Source organism: Nothobranchius furzeri, chromosome 6 (assembly GCF_043380555.1).
Source record: "Nothobranchius furzeri strain GRZ-AD chromosome 6, NfurGRZ-RIMD1, whole genome shotgun sequence".
NCBI lineage: Eukaryota > Metazoa > Chordata > Actinopteri > Cyprinodontiformes > Nothobranchiidae > Nothobranchius > Nothobranchius furzeri.
Window position 1 is genome coordinate 39,096,504 of NC_091746.1, and position 23,152 is coordinate 39,119,655.

The window sequence follows — 23,152 nt, forward strand, 5'->3', positions numbered from 1 at the left end:
CGAATTGAAAGGTTATCCTTACTGCTTGTACATTTTTTCTACCACATCTTGACCTTCCCTTCACCTCTCTATTAATGTGCTTGGACACAGAGCTCTGTGAACAGCCAGCCTCTTTAGCAATAATCTTTCGTGTCTTGCCCTTCTTGTGCAAGGTGTCAATGGTCGTCTTTTGGACAACTGTCAAGTCAGCAGTCTTCCCAATGATTGTGTAGTCTACAGAGCTAGACTGAGAGACAATTTAAAGGCTTTGCAGGTGTTTTGAGTTAATTGGCTGATTAAAATAGCCACATTTACATGCACACATTTAATCAGATTGGGGAAATTTGGTGCATGTAAACGTGGCTAGTGTGGCACCAGGGGGTCTTCAATATTGAACCTTTTAACAATATTCTCATATTCTGAGATGCTGAGTTTGGGATTCTCATTAGTTGACAGTTATAATCATTAAAATTAACAAAATAGATATTTGAAATATATCAGTCTGTGTGTAATGAACAGACCTAACATACAAGTTTTACTTTTTGAATTGAATTACTTAAATAAATCAACTTTGTCATGATATTCTGATTTTCTGACCAGCACCTGTACAGTACTGCATCAGCTTGAAAGGATGAAAAATGAACCATTTTTTCTTGTGGTTCCTTGTGACTTCTTTGTCTACTAGAAAATGGTAATAATGTGCATTTCTGAAACAAAAAGCTGACATAAATGTAGATAGAAAGTCTTCATATAGAACTACTGATCCTCTGGATTTTATCAGGTTTAGGAAAGAGCTGAAAATCTCTGGTCAGATCTAAAATGATCACAAAATAATTATGAGAAAATTATTGGCAAATTCTGACTTTGTACCATGTTTAACATCATAAATGTCTGCATTTATGTTAGCATGAGATGCCCAATTCAAAAAAACATAAAGCATCTTGAGTCCTTTTTTTATGTATCTATTGAAAATATGTAAATGCCATGTTTAGTTACAAAAATAAATGTAAAATGACCAGATGAAGGGTGTGTTTTGGAGTTAATGTATGAGTTAACAGTCATGTGACTTTTGAAAGAATGCCTCAAGTTTCTTTAGAAATTTGTAACATGCTTCTCAGTATTTTATTTCCTGTATCAGTGGTGTTCTGCCTTCAGATGTTTTAATATTTGTACTTGGCTATTATAGCTTATTTTTTGCAAGTGCCTCACTAGGCTGCAACTGTCAGCAGACAGATTTGCAAAAGCAATTCTTAAGACATACTTGAGGGGGGTCCCATTTCCTTCCAAGGCCCAGCGTCTTCTTCTGGTGTTGCTCTGAATTTATTCAAAAACGAGTGCTACTAAAGTTCTCTAAAATGAGTTGCAGAATCTTATCAGATGCTTCCAACTTGCCGCAATTGCTTCCTAATGTGTGCTGTGTGGATCTCCTAAACTTATTTCTGAGTGTGAGCCCAGCTAACCTAGGGAAAAGTTTAAGTATCTATGTTCAAACCCCCACCTATGGTCATGAGCTTTGGTAGTGACCGAAAAAATGACATTGCAGATACAAGTGGCCGAAATGAGTTTTCTCTGCAGGGTGTCTGGGCTCTCCCTTAGAGATAGGGTGAGAAGCTTGGTCATTCGGGAGGGGCTAAGAGTAGACCCGCTGCTCCTCCACATTGCGAGGAGCCAGTTGGTGGCTAGGGCATCTGGTAAGGATGCCTCCCTGGTGAGGTTTTCCTGGCATGTCCAACCGGGAGGAGACCTAAAGGAAGACCCAGGACATGTTGGAAGGACTATGTCTCTCAACTGACCAGGGAATGGCTTGGGATTGGCTGGCCCAAATGGCTGCGGAGAGGGATGTCTGGGCCTTTCTGCTTAGGCTGCCGCCCCCCAGACCCGACCCCTAATAAGCAGAGGAAAACGGATGGGGGCCATTACTTTTGATACAAATCACAAGTCTATTCAGCTTTGTTCATTAAACACTTATTTATTTTTAACGAAGAGTATAAAACAGTAACTAACACAACAAATTAAATCAGAGAACGACTGCATTAAATGATAAAAGGTGTTTGTTTGGCTGGAACATGCAGATTTTAAACATTTCTTTTTGTCGCTTTAAATGTGTTAAATCAACAGCAATGTCTCTGCAGTCAAAGCACCAAAGGTCATTTGTAGCTGGTGAACTTCAGAGAGGAACGTTTCTATTTGGTGCTCAGAACAGTTGTGGTATACATCCAGCCATTATCACCATGGCAGCCATTTTCAGTGTGGTCATGACCTTCTGTCTGTCAACATTAATATCAGAAAAGCTGAAAAGCTGCTGCTTTTCTTTGACCTACACGTCACAGCAGCAACAATTCAAGGGTGTTGCCAGAATATGGAACGATGTACAGACGCGAGGTTCAGAATTAAACCAGCTTTCATCCTTCCCACGGAGGGCTGCGTCGTCCATCCACTTCTGTCTCCACATGGTACAACATGTCAGCCAGCGTGTGTTCGATCACGGCCCCCCACCCCATGTCACTCATCTGTCAGGAGTCAAAAGGAGAGTGTTGACAGATCAGTGGTTAGAGGTTATGAGCCTGGTGAGGTCATGTTTATCTGAAAGGAGAGAAAGTCTCACCGGCTGGTACTTAACATCCTTTGGTGGGTATTTGAACTGTGGCCCAAAATTAACAGAAACCTGAAGGGAAAGGTGTAAACTTTAGTGACTGAATAAACCAAACGTGGCAGAGTGGCGTCAGCATGTGTACGAACCGTGCAGCCTTTGTACAGGGACACTGCAGGAAAGTAGAGGCCTTCAAACAACTTTTCATAAGCAACACCTTGGTTCACTCCATTCTTATAGAACACAATCTGAAAAACAGGATTTGTGAGTCAAGCAGCAAAAAGAAGCAGCTTCTCCAACTGGATTTAACCTGAAAACGTGTTCTGACCCTGCTGGAGCTCATTGGCTTCAAGCTTTTCTCCGCTTTGTCCACATAGTCCTTCTCCTCAAAGTACAGGTAGCTCTTGAACTTAATGAGTGCCTGGAAGAGATATATGAGATCTAAAGGTGATTAATGAAATAAAACATAACTAATACTCAGACCTAAGTGACAAACATGGGTTATAAACCCCTTCACGGTAGCTTTTTCTGTACTCCTCCCCTGTTGAAGATCTTTTTAGCCAGAGAAGTAGTGAGTGGTTAGTTTGGTGCAGGTGGGTGTCATACCTTGTCTTTGTATGTATCAGGTAGAGCCTTGGCTACGTCCGTCTCATCCGGCAGCTCTATGAAGAAGCCCAGCGTGTCCCCTTGTCCGTAGGCTGAGGAGTAATGCTTTCCTATCGATTGGTGAAAGCGAGTTCCTTTCTTACTGCGCCATGAGTAGCTGAACTTATCGTAGCCCAGAGGTGCCTGCAGGTTACCTGAAACACGGAAAGGTGAGTGACTTCTTAAAGAATCCTTTAAAACAACCAATTAAAGCTCTTCAACTGTGGAAAATCTTATCAATACTTTTGGTTAAACTTTTTTTATAAGGCACTCAGCCCCCCTGTGGCCAGAATACCACACTTGCAACTTCAGAGTATCCAGATTGCTTCCTAAAGTCACGTATCTTGAGTGGAGCACTAACGCTTTACAGCAATCCATGTTTACACCTCAGGACAGACGAGCTAAAGCGAGTTAGCATTTATCGTAACGTGTTTATCATGGTGGAGCCTCAGAAGAAACAAAGGAAACTTTTATCTAATGAAGCTAAAAAAATAAATAAATAAAAGTACATCCTGGCACAACAGAAACCAAACAAGAGTCAACATCTGGAGTTTTCTCAATCACGTGAGCTCAGAGACAAATAAGGACTCAAATTGGATTCAAACCTAATGATCATCTTATTGCTCTAGTAAGTTCAACTTTAATATGTCTTGTTTGGGCATTTCTAAATATATTTATCAGGTGGTGGCGATCACATCCCTTTCCATCCCCCTAAAACCCACTTAAGCCACATAAAAGCCACCGGGGAAACGCTCAGTCATTGTTGCTTTCTCGTCTCTATCCGATCATCGTAGCCTCATACACCATCAAATCCTCAGCACACCGCGCTGACCCTGGCTGTTGGCCGTAGGCTAGCCGCTCATAGCTTTTAGAGTAACTTGCCGGTCTGTGATCACCCAGCACTCTGAATCCATGTTTGGGTTTGCCTTTCCCTGTGGTCACAATTCCTCCTCTTGGGATCTTAGTCATATTATTTACCAGGAACTCCGTTAGTCAATAGTAAAGTGGCTAGCTGACATGCTAGTGCTGGAGTCTGCTTCCAGCACATTTCCTGCATGTTTTAGGTCATGAGCACAGCTGATTTGTTTTATTTAGTGATGAACTGCTCCTGTAGAAACCAGTGAAGGCTAAGGAGACATTTCAGCAGTTAGATCAAAGCGTTGAAAACACGAATGCACAGGAGGAGGAATTTCTGTTTCAGTTTTTCAACAATGAATTAATAAACTCTAGAGCAGTGGTCCTCAATAGGTGGCCCGCGGGCCCCCTCTTTGTGGCCCCCGAACCCTGCGCCAGTGCTGCTATAAAAGCAGAGAAAAGCTGCTACCGGACTTTGTCCAAAAACAAAGTCTGTTTTTTAAAGAGTGATTTCTCAGGAGCTTTGGTCAGAGGCCAGTTGCTGTGGGGGTCATAATTACAAAAGGAGACAATATTTTAATGCAAGCCACACAGCATCAGCATCTTTTAATGAGTCTCTGTGTGAGCGTGAAGATCTACTGACCAAGTGGCTGAGACCAGCCAAGTCTGGCCGCGGTCTCAGGAGGCATGTCATCCACGGAAACCTCAAAGTACCAGGAACCTTTTCGCACGCCATGTGAGGCTCGGACCATGGAGTAGCCCTTCTCCCCCGTCACAGTAAGGCGGTCATCTGAGATCTTCAGCTGAGGTGCTACAGCACACCACGTAAGTCAAGAGGTCATGAGTCAACACACGCCTTTAATGTAAAGCACCACATCTTCTTTAAAAGACGTCAGTGTACCTCTGTCGTGTAAAGCCAGCAGCACCTTCTCATAGAGACAAGCCCTGTACAGATCACCAGGAATGGGCTTTCCAGCCCAGCAGTCCAGCTCCAGCTTCTCTGGGTCTGGAGCGTGAGGATCTGGTTCTGCCAGGATGTAGCGATAGCCATCCTTATTGAACGGATGTTCCAGCGGGTAACCATGAGGAGGGAGCCGCTGGGCCGAGAACAGAGGGTCACTGCAGAGATAAAGAGGAGGTGTTCATTCAAGACATTCTGTTTACTCGCAGTGTTTGTGAAGCTGAATTAGGAAGAAAAATGTTTTTTACTACACAAACGGTTTTTATAAAAACTAAAATAACACCTTAATGACTAAACAAAATTGGTTAGAAAGACATCTCCAAGAAACAGGAATATGTTTCATGTTATAAATATGAGATTCTGTGTGAATTTTAAGTTTTATTTTAGAAAAACAAAGGGTGGTTTTCATGTGAAAAACGTAGATGTCCTGAGGGAACATGATCCAGTGCTGACTACTGGATCCACCCTACTGGTGGTACCTCCTGGTTCTTTTGGCTGCCCCTGCAGCTGTGCCCTCCTGTTGCTGCTGCTGTTTGCGTTTGGCTCCTCTCCCCTTTCCTGGGCCGGGGGCCAGAGCACCTTCAGTGGGACGAGACAAAGTAATCAACTAAAATCAGACACAGATACAGACACACAAGTCCCAGCTGCCAGGTTATTACAGCAAGAGAATCTCACAGCTTTCTAAAAACCTACGACCTGACGAATATTCAGTTTTATGACTATCGTGTAAATATTTACATTTGGAACACAGGACAAGTGGATCTCTTCTGCAAAGAAGATTCCCCATTTCCAGGAGATTTCCTATCAACCTCAACTGAACAACAACCAAGATCTTGCAGTATATCACAACACTGGTTAAACACTCGGAAAGTCGATCTTGGTTTTCCCAGCTGGAATCTCAAGGCTCCACTTTAAAAATCTTTTGAGTTTTGTCCACTTTCACTAAGACAAAGTGCTCCAAAGCCAGTCAGCAGCGGAACATCGTGAGATTATTGCATCTCATCCATCCGTTTATGCTATTAATAACCCAGTGGAGTTATTAAAGCAGGTCAGATAAAACCAGACCAGTGGCCTAGTGGTAGTGTCCGCCCTGGGAAATCGGGGTTCGATTCCTGGTCGGGTCACACCAAAGACTTTAAAAATAGGACCTCCCTGCTTGACATGCAGCTTTAAGGGTTGGATTGGGGCTTAAACCATAAAACAGTTCCCGAGCACATCCACCGCTGCAGCTCACCGCTCCCCTCCGCGAGGAAGGGTCAAATGCAGAGATGAATTTCACTAGTGTGTGATGATGACTATGGGACTTTAACTTTAGTAAGTGTTCCAACTGAACTCATAAACTCAGTTTGAACCCCTGCTTATAAACAATGTTGACTAAGACAGCAGCTGGTGTTTATGGATCCTTCATGTATGCAACTCCTGTTCAGCACAGGGTTTAACAAATACTCATCTGAAACGAATAAATAGCTTTCACAAGCGAGTGCTGATTAGAATGGTGTTAATTGGAATAATGACGCTGTTTCTTTACATGAAGGCCCTTTGTAACACATCTTCCATAGGACTAATCTCAGAGTGATGTACCGCTTCATACCTGCCCACAGACAGATCTGTGGAGCCTTAAAGCTTCTTCACGTTCACTCTTACATCCCTGGTTAATGATTGAGGCTAAACACAGAATTCTGTTATGAAAGTGACCCTAGCTCATCCCATCTCCTATTAATGAACTGATTGGCTGTCTGAGCTACTCAGACTTTCATTTTTTTTCTAACCCTAACATCTGTGATTGGTTTAAACAGCTCTCTCAGATTTGTTTGGCTGTACCATGCTAATTGGTGCAACAACTGTGTAACTGCGACAACTGGACCACACACACACACACTTCCCAGCAGCATCATCATGTAACACGTTTTCTAACATTTCTCTTTGAGTTTAATTGTTTTGAGTAGAATCTTTACATCCAAACCCAAAGCGAGCCAACCCCAGTAGCAGGTAGTGATGCATCAAAACAGATGAAGATTTCTGCAAAGCAATGCTTCCACAGAACCAGACCTATGTCTTATTACTGATAGAGCCGCTACAGCCTGCTACTGAACACACAGACAGACAGCAGAAGCAGGTTATTAGGTCAACATGGGGGCAGCAGGCACAAAAAGGCAGGAATTAGTTAGCAGGGCACAATCAGCCTCTTACAACACCTCCATGGTGCGATGCTGCCACATCATTTGGACCAAACATGAATAACCTTTAAGAGTCAGATATGGAAGTTTATTGATTTGTTTTTGTTTCTTATCTAACTCCCGGGGTAAATTCTGCCAGGCTTTCTAATAGGGCTGGGCAATAAATTGAAAATGTATCGTTAACGACATTTCTGACTCTAAACAATATATTTTTTCCAAAGTCAATAAGCTTGGTTATGAAAACATGGAAAGATGTGTGTAGGTTGGCAACATTCATGTCACTTTAAGAAGCTGTACCACCTCGAGTCACATGACAACGTGACTGAATGTAACGCTTGACAGCGCCATCTAGTGGACACCTTTTGCTTTTGCGCATACCTGTAGTTATCGTCTATCGTTATCGAGGTGAAATCCTCAATACACGATATATGATATTGATTTTAGGCCATATTGCCCAGCCCTACTTTCTAATAATGTGAGAATAATTTGACACTTGGAAAACAAAAAAAAGATTTAAAGGCTGAGAATGGAGAAAATCAGCCATGCTCTGGTTCCCCTGCAGCCAGCTGGTGTTATCATCGTTATCTAGACCATGTGATCATGAAGTTTATTTTTGCCAGAGGAAAGAGTGTGGCAGGTTAGCGTCAGGTGAAAACCAACAATGTCTCCCTGCTCCCATGCACACGGCACTTTGGGGAGCAGAGTGGAGATTCAGACCAGACAGCAGCGAGCTACAGATGTGGAAGGTATGTTAACCAATGGGGGGAGGGGGGGGGGGGCACCGAACAGATGCAGAAAGCAGACAAAGAGGTTGCAACTGCACATGGATGAAGTTGCCCACAAGATGCTTATTGTGAATCAGTTAATGGTATCTTTATTTTGTTTGTTTGTTTTTTGGAAGGGGAGGGGGTGACACATGACGTGTGATTGAGACCTCAGGGCCAACTTCTATCCAGAGGGTTACAAGACAAAACAACACACTCAGAAGCTTCAGGGGCCAAAATACAGGATATTCACCTGAGAAAGAAGATCCACCTGGAAAACAACGCACACAGTCACTATGGTAACACACACTTTACAGTAAGTCTATGTTTGGGGACTTTACAGAAGAAAATGTGTTTTTATAACCAGTCACCCAACATATTGGCCCCTAGTTAAGCTTTAATTCAAACTTTATTTTATTATGAAGTTTGACTTGGAGAAATAGTTTATGTCCAACATGTCTCAGGCTTCAATCTCCTAGATTTCACAGCCTTCGTGCCGCTCATCCCTTCCACATTTTAATGTTACAATTCAAAAATTGTAACATTAAAATGTTAAGATTGATCTCGTTCTTTGGCACAATATGAGAAGAATGTGGTCACTAACTTAGGGGTGAAAGTTCGGGGTTTCCCCCAGCGCTTTATAAGCCTGGCGGCCCGACAGGCTTTGCTTGGCGGGCCGCCAGGCTAAGCATCATGCCCCGCCCCCCTGCCCGACCCTACCGTGCCCGCTGACATGAACTGCACAACGAAATTAGTAGGGATGCACCGATCAGGTTTTTTGCTGCCGATCACCGATACCGATATCAAAGAATGCTGATCACCGATACCGATCACGTGGATTGGCCAGAAATTTTCTACAACATTATAATGAGTGGTACAAACTACATAATCTGGGAATAAAGGAAATGTAACCTAATCTAAAATGGTCTGTATTAAGGTTGTCACGGTCCTCCTGAGCGCTGCCGTCTCCTCCTTTGGCCATTAATTCAGCTTTAGCTTCAAGAAAGTTTTGGTTGTAAACAACAAAGCGTGCATGTGCCGCCGGCAACTTCAACAGATGATACGGTGGCTGGTAAGGGTCACCACACCTACACCGCAGCCACGGTAACCCACCGAGATAATATAGTTTTTTTTTAAACAAGACGGTTATTATTATTGTCAACTTTTTTTTTTACCGGGGTTTACCGCTACACTGGTTACCGTGACAACCCTACCTGATCGGTCTGCTTTGATCTATTTTGAAAACTCGGATCAAAACCGATAGGGGCGCTATCGGCCGATTACGATCAAATGCCGATCCATCGGTGCATCCCTAGAAATTAGAGCCCTCCATCAGCTGATACTGGTGAGAAACAGCAGCGGAACGTGTGCAACCCCCCCACCCCCGCTCTCACTTAGGAGCGCTGCGGGACGAAGCTTAACTCATTTTCTGGGGGAAGCCCTGAAGTTGATACAGCCCTTAAATTGGATGCACAAATAAACACGCTTGTCTGGGCATCTGAGACGACTATCCAAGATGAAGCCTCTCTTGTCAAGAGCACATTTGGAAACAGTACTACATGCTTTTATCATGTCCCGCCTTGACTACACTACTGCGTTGTATGCTGGACTGACTCAGCTAGTCCAAAACTGTGCTGCTGGTTGGTTGGATAACAGCAACGTGACTCTACCACTGACGTGCAACATAAATGTTTTATCTCTACAAATAAAGCCTGGAGGAGTTCTGCTGTGTGATGGAGTTGCTAACGGCTAGCTTCTACTAGCCAAGATGTTCTCTGCTGTTTCCTGGACGCTAATCCAACAACAGCCTTCCCTGTCGTGAGTCAAGCTGGGTGAGTCCATGAATGTTAAGTGACAGCGTGATGTAGATCTGTCAGGATGTTCAAATCCTAGAGTTTCACCATCTATTTTCTATCAGAAGCTAATGCAGGAGACATGTGTAGGAGACTATTTTAATGGTCAGCCTGCATGAAAAACTCACAATGACTGATTATAATCAGAAATAATCAATAATAAATATTTTTTCAGTGTTCCATACCTTTAAAGAAGAATAATGATCAAGCAGTTACTGCCACCTACTGGCTAAAGGCTCCAGCCAATCCTGTACTTATATAACAACAAGAATATTTTCTAATAAATCTTGTATTGCTAAAAAATAAAAATTCACCAAGTGGACGAAAACCAAGTGATGAAACAGAAGCTTTATGATGTTTGTTGGTTTTACTTGTGGCCAAAACAATCATCCTAAATATTAAATCTGTAACAGAACATTTTTTACTGATCTGAACATTAAACACAATACAAAGTTATCAATAAACACATTGACCCTGATTCATTTGACACTGTGGCCAGCTGTCACAGCTGTCAAATATCAGGTGAAATAGGTGGTCAGCTAAGTCTCTATGCCCAAAGAAAATCACCGAGCCTCGGCAGACGAGTGGCTTTTAGGTCTCTGGTCTTAGCTTTTGAATTCCTGACTGAAACATCTGAAGAATCAATGTCACACACCTGTCTACGGTTACAAATAGATGATTTGTAGCACATTAGTGAAAATAAAGGGGGGAGACATTTGTTCCATAACTTAAGGGTTATTATATGATGTTGCTGTTTTAACATGACTTGTGGCTGGTTTGTGTTCTCACCATTGAGCCCACCAGTTGTGGGCAGTCCAGTGGTCTGTCTCTGACTGTCATAAGAGGGTCCAATATTTCCAAGATCCTGCACAAAAACAGAAATTTGACTTCTAAGCAAAAATCAAAGTTCTGCAGCTCTAACAAAAAATGGTGAACCTTTAAACATCAAAGTGATAAGCACCTGGTCCAAAAGACCAAATTTTGGGTACTCCTCCTCAGGGTCTTTGCTGCCAGGATCAGGGTGTTCCTTCACAAGGAAAACATCTCGCTCTTTACTCTGGAAAAGAAATCAATGGAAAACTATATAAGTAAGTACAATAACGGATTCATTTGTTTGTGCTTGTTTCCACCAAACCAACCGTATAAATGGAGTCTTCCCACATAGACGGACCAACTCATTGTGAATAAAACAGACCTGATGTTTACACTAATATCTCACCATCGTCTTCACTATGTTGTTGGGCCAAGTGAGCTTTCCTGGCCTCTGACGAGTCGTCATGCACTCCCAGTATTTGTCAATAAATGGTATGATATCCTGCAAAAGAGGAGATATCTAGGCAAAAAGTATGGTACACATCACAGAAACCTTCTAATTCAGTAGATAACAAAGAAATAAAATGCTACATGAAAGTTTTAAATATTGTTTTCGTACTTTTATTTGGCAAATACCAAAATGTGTCATTGCTTTTTATTTTTTTTACAAAACTCCTAATTTTTCCTCTTAAAGCAGGATGAGTATTTTACGTGCCTGTGTACATCACTGTCACATGATGGATGTGGTTGTTTAATGGTTTTTGTGGCGCTGCTGGCCGTTATGATCAGCGTTTGTTCAGTGTTCTAGCGGGGGTTTGTGAGAACTCATAAAAACTCCTAAAAACACTTCTCACCTTTAGTTTACCTGCTTGGATTTGAGTAACACCTTTTAATATCTTGAGGATTTGTCATTTCCTGTATGAGGTTCCGAATGTGCCAAAAATGTGTCTATGTATTTATGTGCGTGTCTATGTATTTGTACGCACACTGCACTGCATTGCTGTAATGTTATGCCCTTTCTCAGTCTGCCGTTACTCTCTGTCGACACCTGCTGTTGTCTCTGACAGAGGGTAACGACAGACTAAGACGACAACATGTGACAACAAGGCTGGAGAACAAAATAAGGCTTATCAGATAAAAGCAACTCCTGACAAGTTATAACAACAGACCAGACAACATCACGTGACAAACGCCCGAACATTAAAAGACGGGATCACGTGTCACAGGGTAACGACAAACAACAGCGCGTGTCGACAGAGAGTAACAACAGACTGAGACAACAGCACGTGACAACAGCACCAGACAACAGCACGTGACAACAGCACCAGACAACAGCACGTGACAACAGCACCAGACAACAGCACCAGACAACAGCACGTGACAACAGCACCAGACAACAGCACCAGACAACAGCACCAGACAACAGCACGTGACAACAGCACCAGACAACAGCACCAGACAACAGCACGTGACAACAGCACGTGACAACAGCACCAGACAACAGCACCAGACAACAGCACGTGACAACAGCACGAGACAACAGCACCAGACAACAGCACCAGACAACAGCACCAGACAACAGCACGTGACAACAGCACGAGACAACAGCACGTGACAACAGCAACAGATAACAGCACGTGACAACAGCACGTGACAACAGCACCAGACAACAGCACGTGACAACAGCACCAGACAACAGCACGAGACAACAGCACCAGACAACAGCACCAGACAACAGCACGTGACAACAGCACGAGACAACAGCACGTGACAACAGCAACAGATAACAGCACGTGACAACAGCACGTGACAACAGCACCAGACAACAGCACCAGACAACAGCACGTGACAACAGCACGAGACAACAGCACCAGACAACAGCACCAGACAACAGCACGAGACAACAGCACCAGACAACAGCACGTGACAACAGCACGTGACAACAGCACCAGACAACAGCACCAGACAACAGCACGAGACAACAGCACGAGACAACAGCACGTGACAACAGCAACAGATAACAGCACGTGACAACAGCACGTGACAACAGCACCAGACAACAGCACCAGACAACAGCACCAGACAACAGCACCAGACAACAGCACCAGACAACAGCACCAGACAACAGCACCAGACAACAGCACGTGACAACAGCACCAGACAACAGCACCAGACAACAGCACCAGACAACAGCACCAGACAACAGCACCAGACAACAGCACCAGACAACAGCACCAGACAACAGCACCAGACAACAGCACGTGACAACAGCACGAGACAACAGCACCAGACAACAGCACCAGACAACAGCACGTGACAACAGCACGAGACAACAGCACGTGACAACAGCAACAGATAACAGCACGTGACAACAGCACCAGACAACAGCACGTGACAACAGCACCAGACAACAGCACGTGACAACAGCACCAGACAACAGCACGTGACAACAGCACCAGACAACAGCACGTGACAACAGCACCAGACAACAGCACCAGACAACAGCACGTGACAACAGCACCAGACAACAGCACCAGACAACAGCACGTGACAACAGCACCAGACAACAGCACGTGACAACAGCACCAGACAACAGCACCAGACAACAGCACGAGACAACAGCACCAGACAACAGCACGTGACAACAGCACCAGACAACAGCACCAGACAACAGCACCAGACAACAGCACCAGACAACAGCACCAGACAACAGCACCAGACAACAGCACCAGACAACAGCACCAGACAACAGCACGTGACAACAGCACCAGACAACAGCACCAGACAACAGCACGTGACAACAGCACCAGACAACAGCACCAGACAACAGCACGTGACAACAGCACCAGACAACAGCACGTGACAACAGCACCAGACAACAGCACCAGACAACAGCACGAGACAACAGCACCAGACAACAGCACCAGACAACAGCACGAGACAACAGCACCAGACAACAGCACCAGACAACAGCACCAGACAACAGCACGTGACAACAGCACCAGACAACAGCACCAGACAACAGCACCAGACAACAGCACCAGACAACAGCACCAGACAACAGCACGAGACAACAGCACCAGACAACAGCACGTGACAACAGCACGTGACAACAGCACCAGACAACAGCACGAGACAACAGCACGAGACAACAGCACCAGACAACAGCACGAGACAACAGCACCAGACAACAGCACGTGACAACAGCACCAGACAACAGCACCAGACAACAGCACGAGACAACAGCACCAGACAACAGCACCAGACAACAGCACGAGACAACAGCACCAGACAACAGCACGTGACAACAGCACCAGACAACAGAGAGTAACGACAAACTGAGACAATACATAGACACATTTTTGGCACATTCGGAACCTCATACTTTTTGGTATTGCCATTAATTATTGTTATTAAAACAATTATAAATCAAGTTGTATTGATTCAAAGAGTGAAATGTGAATTTTTCATATTTCTTTACAGTATTTCTTTCTAAATTATTGCATCAAAAGAAAAACATATATTTTAGTCAACTAAATTAAGACTAAAACAAATTGGATGGCTGAATCATGACTAAAATTAAAACTAATTTAAAACTAATTTTAGTCAAAAGAATAAAACTAAATTCAAATTACTTATCAAAATTACCACTGAATATCAGAGAAGGAGAAACAGCCGGCTGCTACCACTTCAAGTCTAGGACAAACTACCAGAGTCCCAAAAAGAAAAACATCATTTGAAGTCATGGACAACAAAAGATGTTTAGAAAACAGCGACTGGTGTTTAGCGCTCTCTAGCTTCCTCTGGCAACGTGGGTTTCTGGTATGGTGATGATCCCTGAGGGGAGGGGTGAGTGTTCTGTGACCGCGTTTGTGTTCAAACGCTAGCTTGCTTGCAGATTTGAGGTTGCAACTTTAATACCTACATTTAGGAATGGACGATATGGAAACAAATCCCATCACAATATTACTTTTCATATTGGTCGGTATCAATATGTATCACAATATAAAACAACTACTTTTGTCCATCTTTAATGCTCCCTGGTAAAAGGGAGATTTAATGATATCAGAAGATTATTTTTTAAATTGAAGCTGAACATGTAAAACATTATATAACTGTTTTGGATTAATAAAGACGCTTTATTTTAAACTAGAATCTTCAAGCATTAGAGAACTCAAAACAGGCATCAAAATACATATTCTCTAAAGTTATCTGCATGTTTTAAATATACCTTTAAGAATAAGCAATAAAAAAGAAATAATGGACTAAAACAAAGTTGTGTATCACTAACATTTAAGAAGCTTTCAAAGATATAAATCTAAACCAAAAACAATAGACATCTATGCTCAGAAAGAAAACAAATTTCTAATTATTATATCCTGTAATATGTTGCTGTAGCTATTAGGGTTTGATTGGTTGCTGAAATCTGTGCATTCCTCCTCTGGGCGAGCGCTTTTCTGCGTCGCTATAAGTTCTGACAAAGTCAGGGAAAACCAAAACTACGTCCACACGACTGAACTGTTTGGTCCCATATTTTCAACAACATCATTTGATGTCCTCTGTCGTTTTACCCCATTTGGAGCTTTCCTTTTTATATTTTTACCAGCCATGTCACCTCCAGCAGAGTGTGAAAGCTACGCAAACATTAGCCATTAGCAGCTGTCCACCTGACTGCTGTGTGGCTCCATTCCAGCATGGAGCATAGCGCTGTTCATTTGCTCTTTATAAAAAGGTTCTATCGACTTGTTCTCATACGTCTCTTGAGAGAAGGTTATTACAAAATATATTTTGCCATCATTCTACCTCCCAGCCCTTCCTAAAGGCATAAAAGCGAGAATGCATAAATAGTCATAATACCCCCGAGACCGAGGTGACAAAAGTTAATGTCTGAGTAAATACTGATGCTGCCATTAAAGTAGCTATTTGTTTGATTTTTAAATATTCTGGAGCGGTTTTCTGAACTTTCCCTTCAAAATATTTATTCACCATTTAACTGGTAATCAAAATAGTTGCTATTAAAACCAATTGCACTAGACTGTATAAATTAATAGAGGCTCTATTGCCACATCTAGCTCCAACACAAAGAATCACAGCCACCTTGTCTTTGGAGAACATGGTCTTTGGGTGTTCTTCTTGTGCTCGGGACCGCCATGTGAGGTTTGCCAGAGCTGTGAGGCACATTTCCTTCAGGTCTGAAAAACAAATTATTGCAAAGGTAAACCTTTTAGGCACTAACAAACATTCAACAGCACTTAGGTTCCATCAGGCAACACAGACTTGCTTGCTTCCTGAGGAAGTACGTGTTGCCGCTGTGATGACAGATGTTGCAGTGGAACACATAGTTGGTCATAAAGGGGAGACAAGTCCTGCAAAAATGGAAGAGAACAGTTAATGGAAACCAGGATCAGTATGTTACAGCTGATATTTTACTGGACACTGTTGTTTATAAAAATAAAAATAAATACACGTACGCAGTTTCAATGCAAAATGTGTCAGCTGTGAACCACTTTGTACACAGAGCACACTGTAGCTCCACTTCGCCAAGCTGCCTCCCACTCTCCTCATCTCCAGATCCAGTAAGCGCATCAGCAGCTTCAGAGCCTTCACCAGCAGCCTCCTAAAACAAAAACAGTATTATATAACAGCAAGTACAATCTGCAACACAGATGTGGAGAAGAGGCATTGTAGAGGATGGAGATCAGATCACAGAATATAGCAATAGTCTAAAAGAAAATAGGGGTCCAGTACAGAACCTAATACTAATTTTTTTTTATTGCACTACTTTCTAAATCCTTCAGTTTTGATGAAGCCCTGATTTCAGGATTGTTTCTCCCATAAATTATGCATTTCTGGTCACTCATTTTATGTGATCAAAAATTGACGTTTTGCACGTGACATAAACAAAAATGTGCTTAAAGTGACAATGTGTATTTTGCCTGGTGATGGGAGGCAGTACATACCTAAATTATTGCAAGCACGTGGTATTTTTGTGTTCGAGTAAGACCTTACCAACAGATGGCCATTAGGGTCAAAAATCCCTGTGAGCACAACCTCCAGCAAAATTTCCAGAGATTATTGATAAAACATTGTCACCTTACCAGTGCTCAAGCCAAGCTCAACAAAGAAAGTAAAGCACATTCTGAGTTGCTGGATTACTGATTGACAGGTAAATAAGCCACTGGTACAGATGCTTTTGTTGCAAGACGGGTGTGTTCAGATATCCTGACTTCAACTAACACCTATTTATAGTACTTGTACATTTCACATTGATTCATCAATGTGATCATAAAAGATCGTTTAATATCCTTAAAACTTCAAGTAGTAAGTCATAAAAAAGTTGATTATAAATAGTTCAATGTTACCATTCCGTCTTTGCCATTTGATGACTCAGTGTCCATGCTGGTGGGTAGGTCCCCAAAGGTGGAATCCCTGAAAGGCAATGGGGAGAACAGATGATAGGAGTACCTCATTTTACTCATATTTTTAATTAATTAATTTAAAATGGCTCTAAATTTCAAACAAGACCTAAATCATATGGTGGTTTTCCTGGGAGGTCGTGAGAGATTTCACACCCCACCGTTCCAAATCGCTCAAACTATCGAGCCAATTAAATGCTAACGTACTCAAAATGTCTTAGAATAAAAACCTAATCTCTATCACTGCTGAATCCAGCTATTCCGTCACAGATCGGATGTGATGTGCGCAAAAATCACACGATGGCTACATTTGTAATGTGCAAACTGAGCGTAACTATGAGAAACATGCAAACCTTACCTTACAAAGTTCAAAAGTTTGAAAGCGGACAAAGTATAATTATTGTGTGATAACTACTTATCACGGGGCTGCGTTATAAACTGACAAAGGCGGCTCAGCGACGGTAGTGTCAGAGGTAACGGTTAGCAACCCGGTGTGCTAATGTTGTGTGTCTGAGGAAAACGAACCAACTACTCAAGTCAGTTTTACACGGATAAACTGACTTATAGCGTGCAGCTTTGTATGAATCATGAATAATGTGCCAGAAGCAGACATACCCCGCTCCTGTCTCTAGTTCTGTCGCAGCAGTAGCGCCCGCCTCCACTTCTGACGCCATGTTTAGAAATCAATGAAAACAAAAAAAATATCTACTATCGCGAGATTACAACTTCCGGTAACAAAAAAAATACAGAAAAACAAACAGCGACACCACAGATTGATGAGAGAATTGTTCCTAACAGACGCCACGATTTTCTGAGCTCATTTCTTCTAAAATGATCACATCTTTTTAAATTTGCTTTATTGTGTCAACAATTTAGCAATGTTAAGGGAAGACTAACAAAATAGAATGCATTGAAATCATCTGTGTTCTCAGTCAACTAAACATCCAGAAACACCAGGGGCATCAAAAGAAATTAATGTAAATGAAATGAAACGGTGAGGTGCACTGTTGCCTCGCAAGCATGAAGGTCACAGAGTCTAATCCAGACAGCTGTCTTTCTGCATGGAGTTTTTTAATGCATGTGTGGGTTTTCACGAGGTTCTTCAGTTTCCTCCTACAGACCACAACATCCACGTCAGATGAAATGGTGGCTCTCTGGCTGAGTGAGTGGGCGAGCAAGTGAGAGAGTAAATTACTTTAACTCTTTGATGCTTGGGAAATTAACTTTTAATCAAAAAGCTCAAATAAAAAGTGTAAAGAAAGAAAGAAATATCTTTTATGATAAAGGATCCACACTTGTATAGCGCCTTTCAGAGTCGGAGGACTCCAAAGCACTTTGCACTGCTGTGTATGATTCATCCATTCACCAACACACATTCACACACTGATGGTGAGGAACACTGTAGCCACAGCTGCCCTGGGCCAAGCTGAAGGAGGCGCCTATTGAGTGCCTCACAAGATAAAGAGCAGACGCTTCACAAGGACAGAAAAAAAAATTTAATATAGAAAAAATGATTTAAAATACAGTTAAAATTAGAAAAAAATATGTGATTAAAAAATGTAAAGAACGGGAAAGAGAAAATAAACAGCTGGATCCTGGGAAATGCAGAACTGGTAGACAGTGTTGGGAGTAACTGAATGCATCCATCCATCCATCCATCGTCTGAACCCGCTTGTCCACGCAGGGTCGCAGGGGGCTGGTGCCTATCTCCTGCGGTCAATGGGCAATCAGGCGGGGTACACTCTGGACAGAGTGCCAGTCCATCGCAGGGCAACACAGAGACACACATGACAAACAATCATGCACACACACAGGGACAATTTAGACAGACCAGTCAACCTAACAGTCATGTTTTTGGACTGTGGGAGGAAGCTGGAGTACCCGGAGAGAACCCACACATGCACAGGGAGAACATGCAGAAAGATCCCAGGCTGGGAAGCGAACCCAGGACCTTCTTGCTGCAAGGCAACCGCTCTAACCACTGCACAGCTGTAACAGAATACATGTATTTAGAATACAGTATTTGAAATAATAAAGATGAGTAACTGTATTCAGTTACAGTTACTATTTTTAAACATGGTATTTAGAATACAGTTACTTTCGTAATACCATTGGAATACTTGTGTGTTTTCCACTTTTCACTCGAAAGATGAATTAATTTCGGGCAACATGCATCTCTGTGTTATGCAGGCTATCTATCCCATAATGCCCCTAAACAATGTGCCTCTGTAACCATAGTAACACTATGGCTGAAAAGGCTACACCCCCGAGTAGTAACTTGGAGGTGGAGTGGGTGGAGCCACAACCGCAGCCAAATCAACCTACTAGCAGTAAAAGAAGAAAATGCATTAACTTCCTGGAAATTCAAGCAATCTTTCACTGTAAAAAAGGAGCTAGGTGCCTGAAATCTGATGGTGCAGTGCAATTTTTGTCTCCCAGCAAACAGCCTACTAGCTGAGTCCAAAGACAACATCTAATCTGAAGAATTGTTTTATTTTCCCAGTCAGTTCCTATTGTTTAGCATGAACATGTCCTCTGTTTTCCTGAGGGAGTAGCTACCAACACACATTGTGATGTTTAACAGACTTAAATGCTGATTTTTAGGGGAAGTATTCCTTGTATTCAGAATACAGTACCAGGATTAAGCAAAGTAACGGAATACGTTACAAAATACATTTTAAAGCAGGTATTCAGTATTCTGTAACTAAATACATTTACAAAGTATTCTCCCCAACACTGCTGGTAGATGTATATTTGTTCATTATAGGCATGAAAAGGCAGCTTTATTTATATACATTTCATACATTTAGGCACTTCATTATGTGTTAGTGCAACTATTTTGTTTATTTATTTATTTTAATTACATAGAGTACAACAATACTGGGTTTCAGTGTAATATGAGCCACTTGCAGCGCTTGGATTTTCCATCAAAGTCTTCACAAAGAAGATTATCAAGGAAAGCATCCTGATGAAAGGGAAGGGGTCTTTAATTGATTTATTGAATATCAAAGTTTACATTTGATGTTTTATAGTCCAAACACCCCCTACCAGATTCTTACTCAACTCCCACTTCCTGTTTGAAAAATGCAACAAATGCTGTTGCCTAGCAGACCGAGAGGGTGGAGCCGCTAACAAATACACACACTTTATTGTGACATATATATGATATTGTGACATCATAATGTACCATCTGACATCATAGTGTACCTCTTAGCCAATAGCAATGGCAGATTTTAATTCAAATGCAGTGCTGAGTTTTTACCTTACGACCGTGCATCGCTGACAGTTTTAGGCAGAATATTTAAATTTTAACTAAGATGAACTAAAATGCCGAATTATTGACTACGCGTGGCTGCAGCACGATCAGACACTCAGTTTATCAGCAAAAAAATGTTGATTTGGAGTGACTTGCTCTTTAAAGAGGCAGCAAGACAAGCATGTCATTACTTTTTCACTGTGCTTTGTTATGTTTCGAAGGTTAGAACATAAAACCCTTGCCTTCTATACCTTCAAAAATCTTACTGATTTACAGGATGAGAAAAAAAGTGTATGCACTTTTTATTTTAAAAAACCTAACCAATTATATTTTTATTCTTCAATCAGTCATCACCATAATATATTTATTTTATGTTTTAAAAGCTTTATATTATTATTGGTGTTGCTGTTTTTAACGGGTGGCTGTATTCTTTGTTTTCCTATTATTATGTGAACATTCAACAGTAAAATGTTGTTTATTATTAAAACTAAACAAACGTTTGTCTAAGGGATTATAGGTAAAGTCTTTGTCAACTTCTTTCTTTCCAGTTAAACCTTTGTGGCATGTTGTGAGTTTTCAGCCATTAATGTTACAATGAAAATAAAAATAATTTCAAAAATACTTTCTATTTTTCCAAAAGATTTCTTACAAAATATTTGAAAAGCAGCTTTTTTCTGACAAATGTTCAGATGTTATTCTGATGTAGTTGATTTTGGTGGTCAATACAGTAAAAATGAGTGAATTTACATAATTATACCATCAAGCACCTTACATTCAAATGCACATGTTGCTTTTTGTCCCTAACTTCCCTTCCACTGCTGATGTTCTCTCTAAAAGAAGCCCTCAAACGAAGCTTTTGTGCCTGTAAGGCCACCCCACAGGCTTGAGTTATTTAGACATTTCTGAAGTTGTTCCATCACCAGTAAAAACACATCCAACACAAAGGAAAGTGTGCCAGCAGGCATCACAAAAAGGAGCAGAAGAATGCTGAAAAGCTCCCTGGGACTTGCAGTAAGTGTCTTTAACGGATTGTCAGCGAGATAATGGTCGTAAGTTCTCCTCCCCTTTCCTGTTCCAGCAGAGACACATCTGTGCCATCAGGAGGAAGTTGTAGGAAGCTCGTGTCAAGTTTACAACCTGTTCCACATAAGCACACATGAATTCAGCCAACATTCAAGTTTCTGTGTAAATGTTACCACTGTTATCCATGGCTTCCCCAAGGGCCTCAGTTCTGAGAAATAGCTCTTATGTCTTTCAGAATTAATGAGCTAACAGTCTGAGTGCAGCCTGTGTGTTGGTGCCATCTTAAAATAACCATAGACCTCCAGAATTTTATTCAGCATCAGTTTATGAACCCGTAGACTGCAGTCAATTTGAAATATTGTGTTTATTTTTTCTCACATAGTTGTCTGTAGAAATCTCCACCAGACTTTACTAAATAATGTGAATTTGTTGTCAGTGTAAATGTTTATGAAATCATTTTTTTCTTGTAAATATGCAAAATACATCTGATATTGAAGTTTTAAGATGGCAACAATATTGTGACAGCTTTCTGAAAGTGCAGAGGAGTACGGGACAGTAAGGAATGCCAGGATTTTTTTTCTCAGGCCCACTCAAAAAAATCTGTTAAAATTGGCTGAACTCCTGAATATTAAAGCAACTTTGGGCTGCTTGGGAGTTTATTTTATTTTATTTTTTTGGCTAAATTTAGAATTGAAAAGATCATCTCTTTGACTGTGGTGTAGGTTTACATTTTAACAGCATGCAGGTAGCTTTGTTAGTGGTCTCCAGTCTAAAGGGACTAGCAAAAGCAAGAATGTTTACATGGAACGCAGGTGGGATGCTGAAGACTCGTCCCAGGACTTTCCACTGACTGAAGCAGTCTGATGCCATTCTACTGTGTTTTATTCATGTTTTTGTTCTGTGCTTTTGAAGTTTCTGACTTTATTCTACTGTTTGTCTTTTTTATGTCGTGTCTCGGGTTACAGGGAGATTCATAGTAGACCATAAGCTTTTTAGAACACAATGTCTGAACGCTTTAAACTGGAAATGTTCTCAGTTAATGATTTCTTCCCTCCACCATCTCCCCTCAGAGTGTATTATGTCCTCATTGTCCTGAGAGACAAAGCCCTGGGTCAGAGAAGGTCAAGCCTACCGTTGACATCTGCTAATTTGTCCTGATGGGCTGTCCCCTCCTGTCCCTTCAATACCAGTTCCCCTGTTGGTGTCCGACAGCTGCCACATTCAGGAATGTTTCCACCCACACCTCCAGCGACCCTCCTCCCTGCTGGGGTCTGTTTTTACCCAGCAGCCCCTCTGGGTATTGGAACGCCATCAGCAGTAATGTGGGCTTAAATAGGACCATTACATGGAGCTGTAACATTAATGATGCCATTGGATGCAGAAGGAGCCAAGTTTAAAAGACTTTAGCCTGAGGAGAAACACAAAGGAGCGATGGTTATCCTTTTACTAAATAGTCCTGTGGATGTCTCTGAAAAGCAAAGTTTCAGCCTTTGAGACTTTTAAATCCTGTTAAATAATAACTGGCACCAAATGAGTTTGTAGATCTTTTAAATATGTTGAAATGGCTTCATTTCCTGCTTTTGTAATCCATTTAAAAGTTCTAAGTACCCTCATTCATCACTTTCAGAAACATGTTCTTTTGTTTGTGCCATTTAAAGCTTTTATAGGAAAAAGTAGATTAAAAAAACGTTAACGACTTTATAAAAACATTTCTTTCATTAGATGGTTCTGAGTAACAAATATCACAACCCTAGGTTTTGCTGTATTTAATATACAAAACCAAAAACTGTTTCAGTTATTTTCACTGAGAAATGGATTGT

The 23,152-nt window shown here is 41.7% G+C and overlaps 1 protein-coding gene across 3 annotated transcripts; it reads right to left on the reverse strand.

Moving 5' to 3' along the window:
- Positions 1-1,928: 1,928 nt before the first annotated feature.
- On the reverse strand, positions 1,929-17,769 carry ash2l (ash2 like, histone lysine methyltransferase complex subunit). Of its 3 annotated transcripts, none has more exons than XM_015975086.3 (17): positions 17,669-17,769; positions 17,000-17,066; positions 16,109-16,254; positions 15,915-16,003; positions 15,735-15,829; positions 11,044-11,139; positions 10,786-10,881; positions 10,614-10,689; positions 8,225-8,242; positions 5,510-5,609; positions 4,971-5,188; positions 4,713-4,880; positions 3,176-3,369; positions 2,898-2,990; positions 2,719-2,817; positions 2,585-2,644; positions 1,929-2,489 (listed from the first exon to the last, which is right to left on the reverse strand). In XM_015975086.3, exons 1-17 carry the CDS (start codon positions 17,725-17,727, stop codon positions 2,382-2,384), a joined length of 1,782 nt encoding a protein of 593 aa, XP_015830572.1. In that variant the 5' UTR covers positions 17,728-17,769; the 3' UTR covers positions 1,929-2,381. The 3 variants fall into 3 exon arrangements, with proteins under 3 accessions (XP_015830572.1, XP_054600052.1, XP_015830579.1); XM_054744077.2 differs by lacking the exon at positions 17,669-17,769 and adding an exon at positions 17,412-17,531; XM_015975093.3 differs by lacking the exon at positions 8,225-8,242.
- Positions 17,770-23,152: the final 5,383 nt, after the last annotated feature.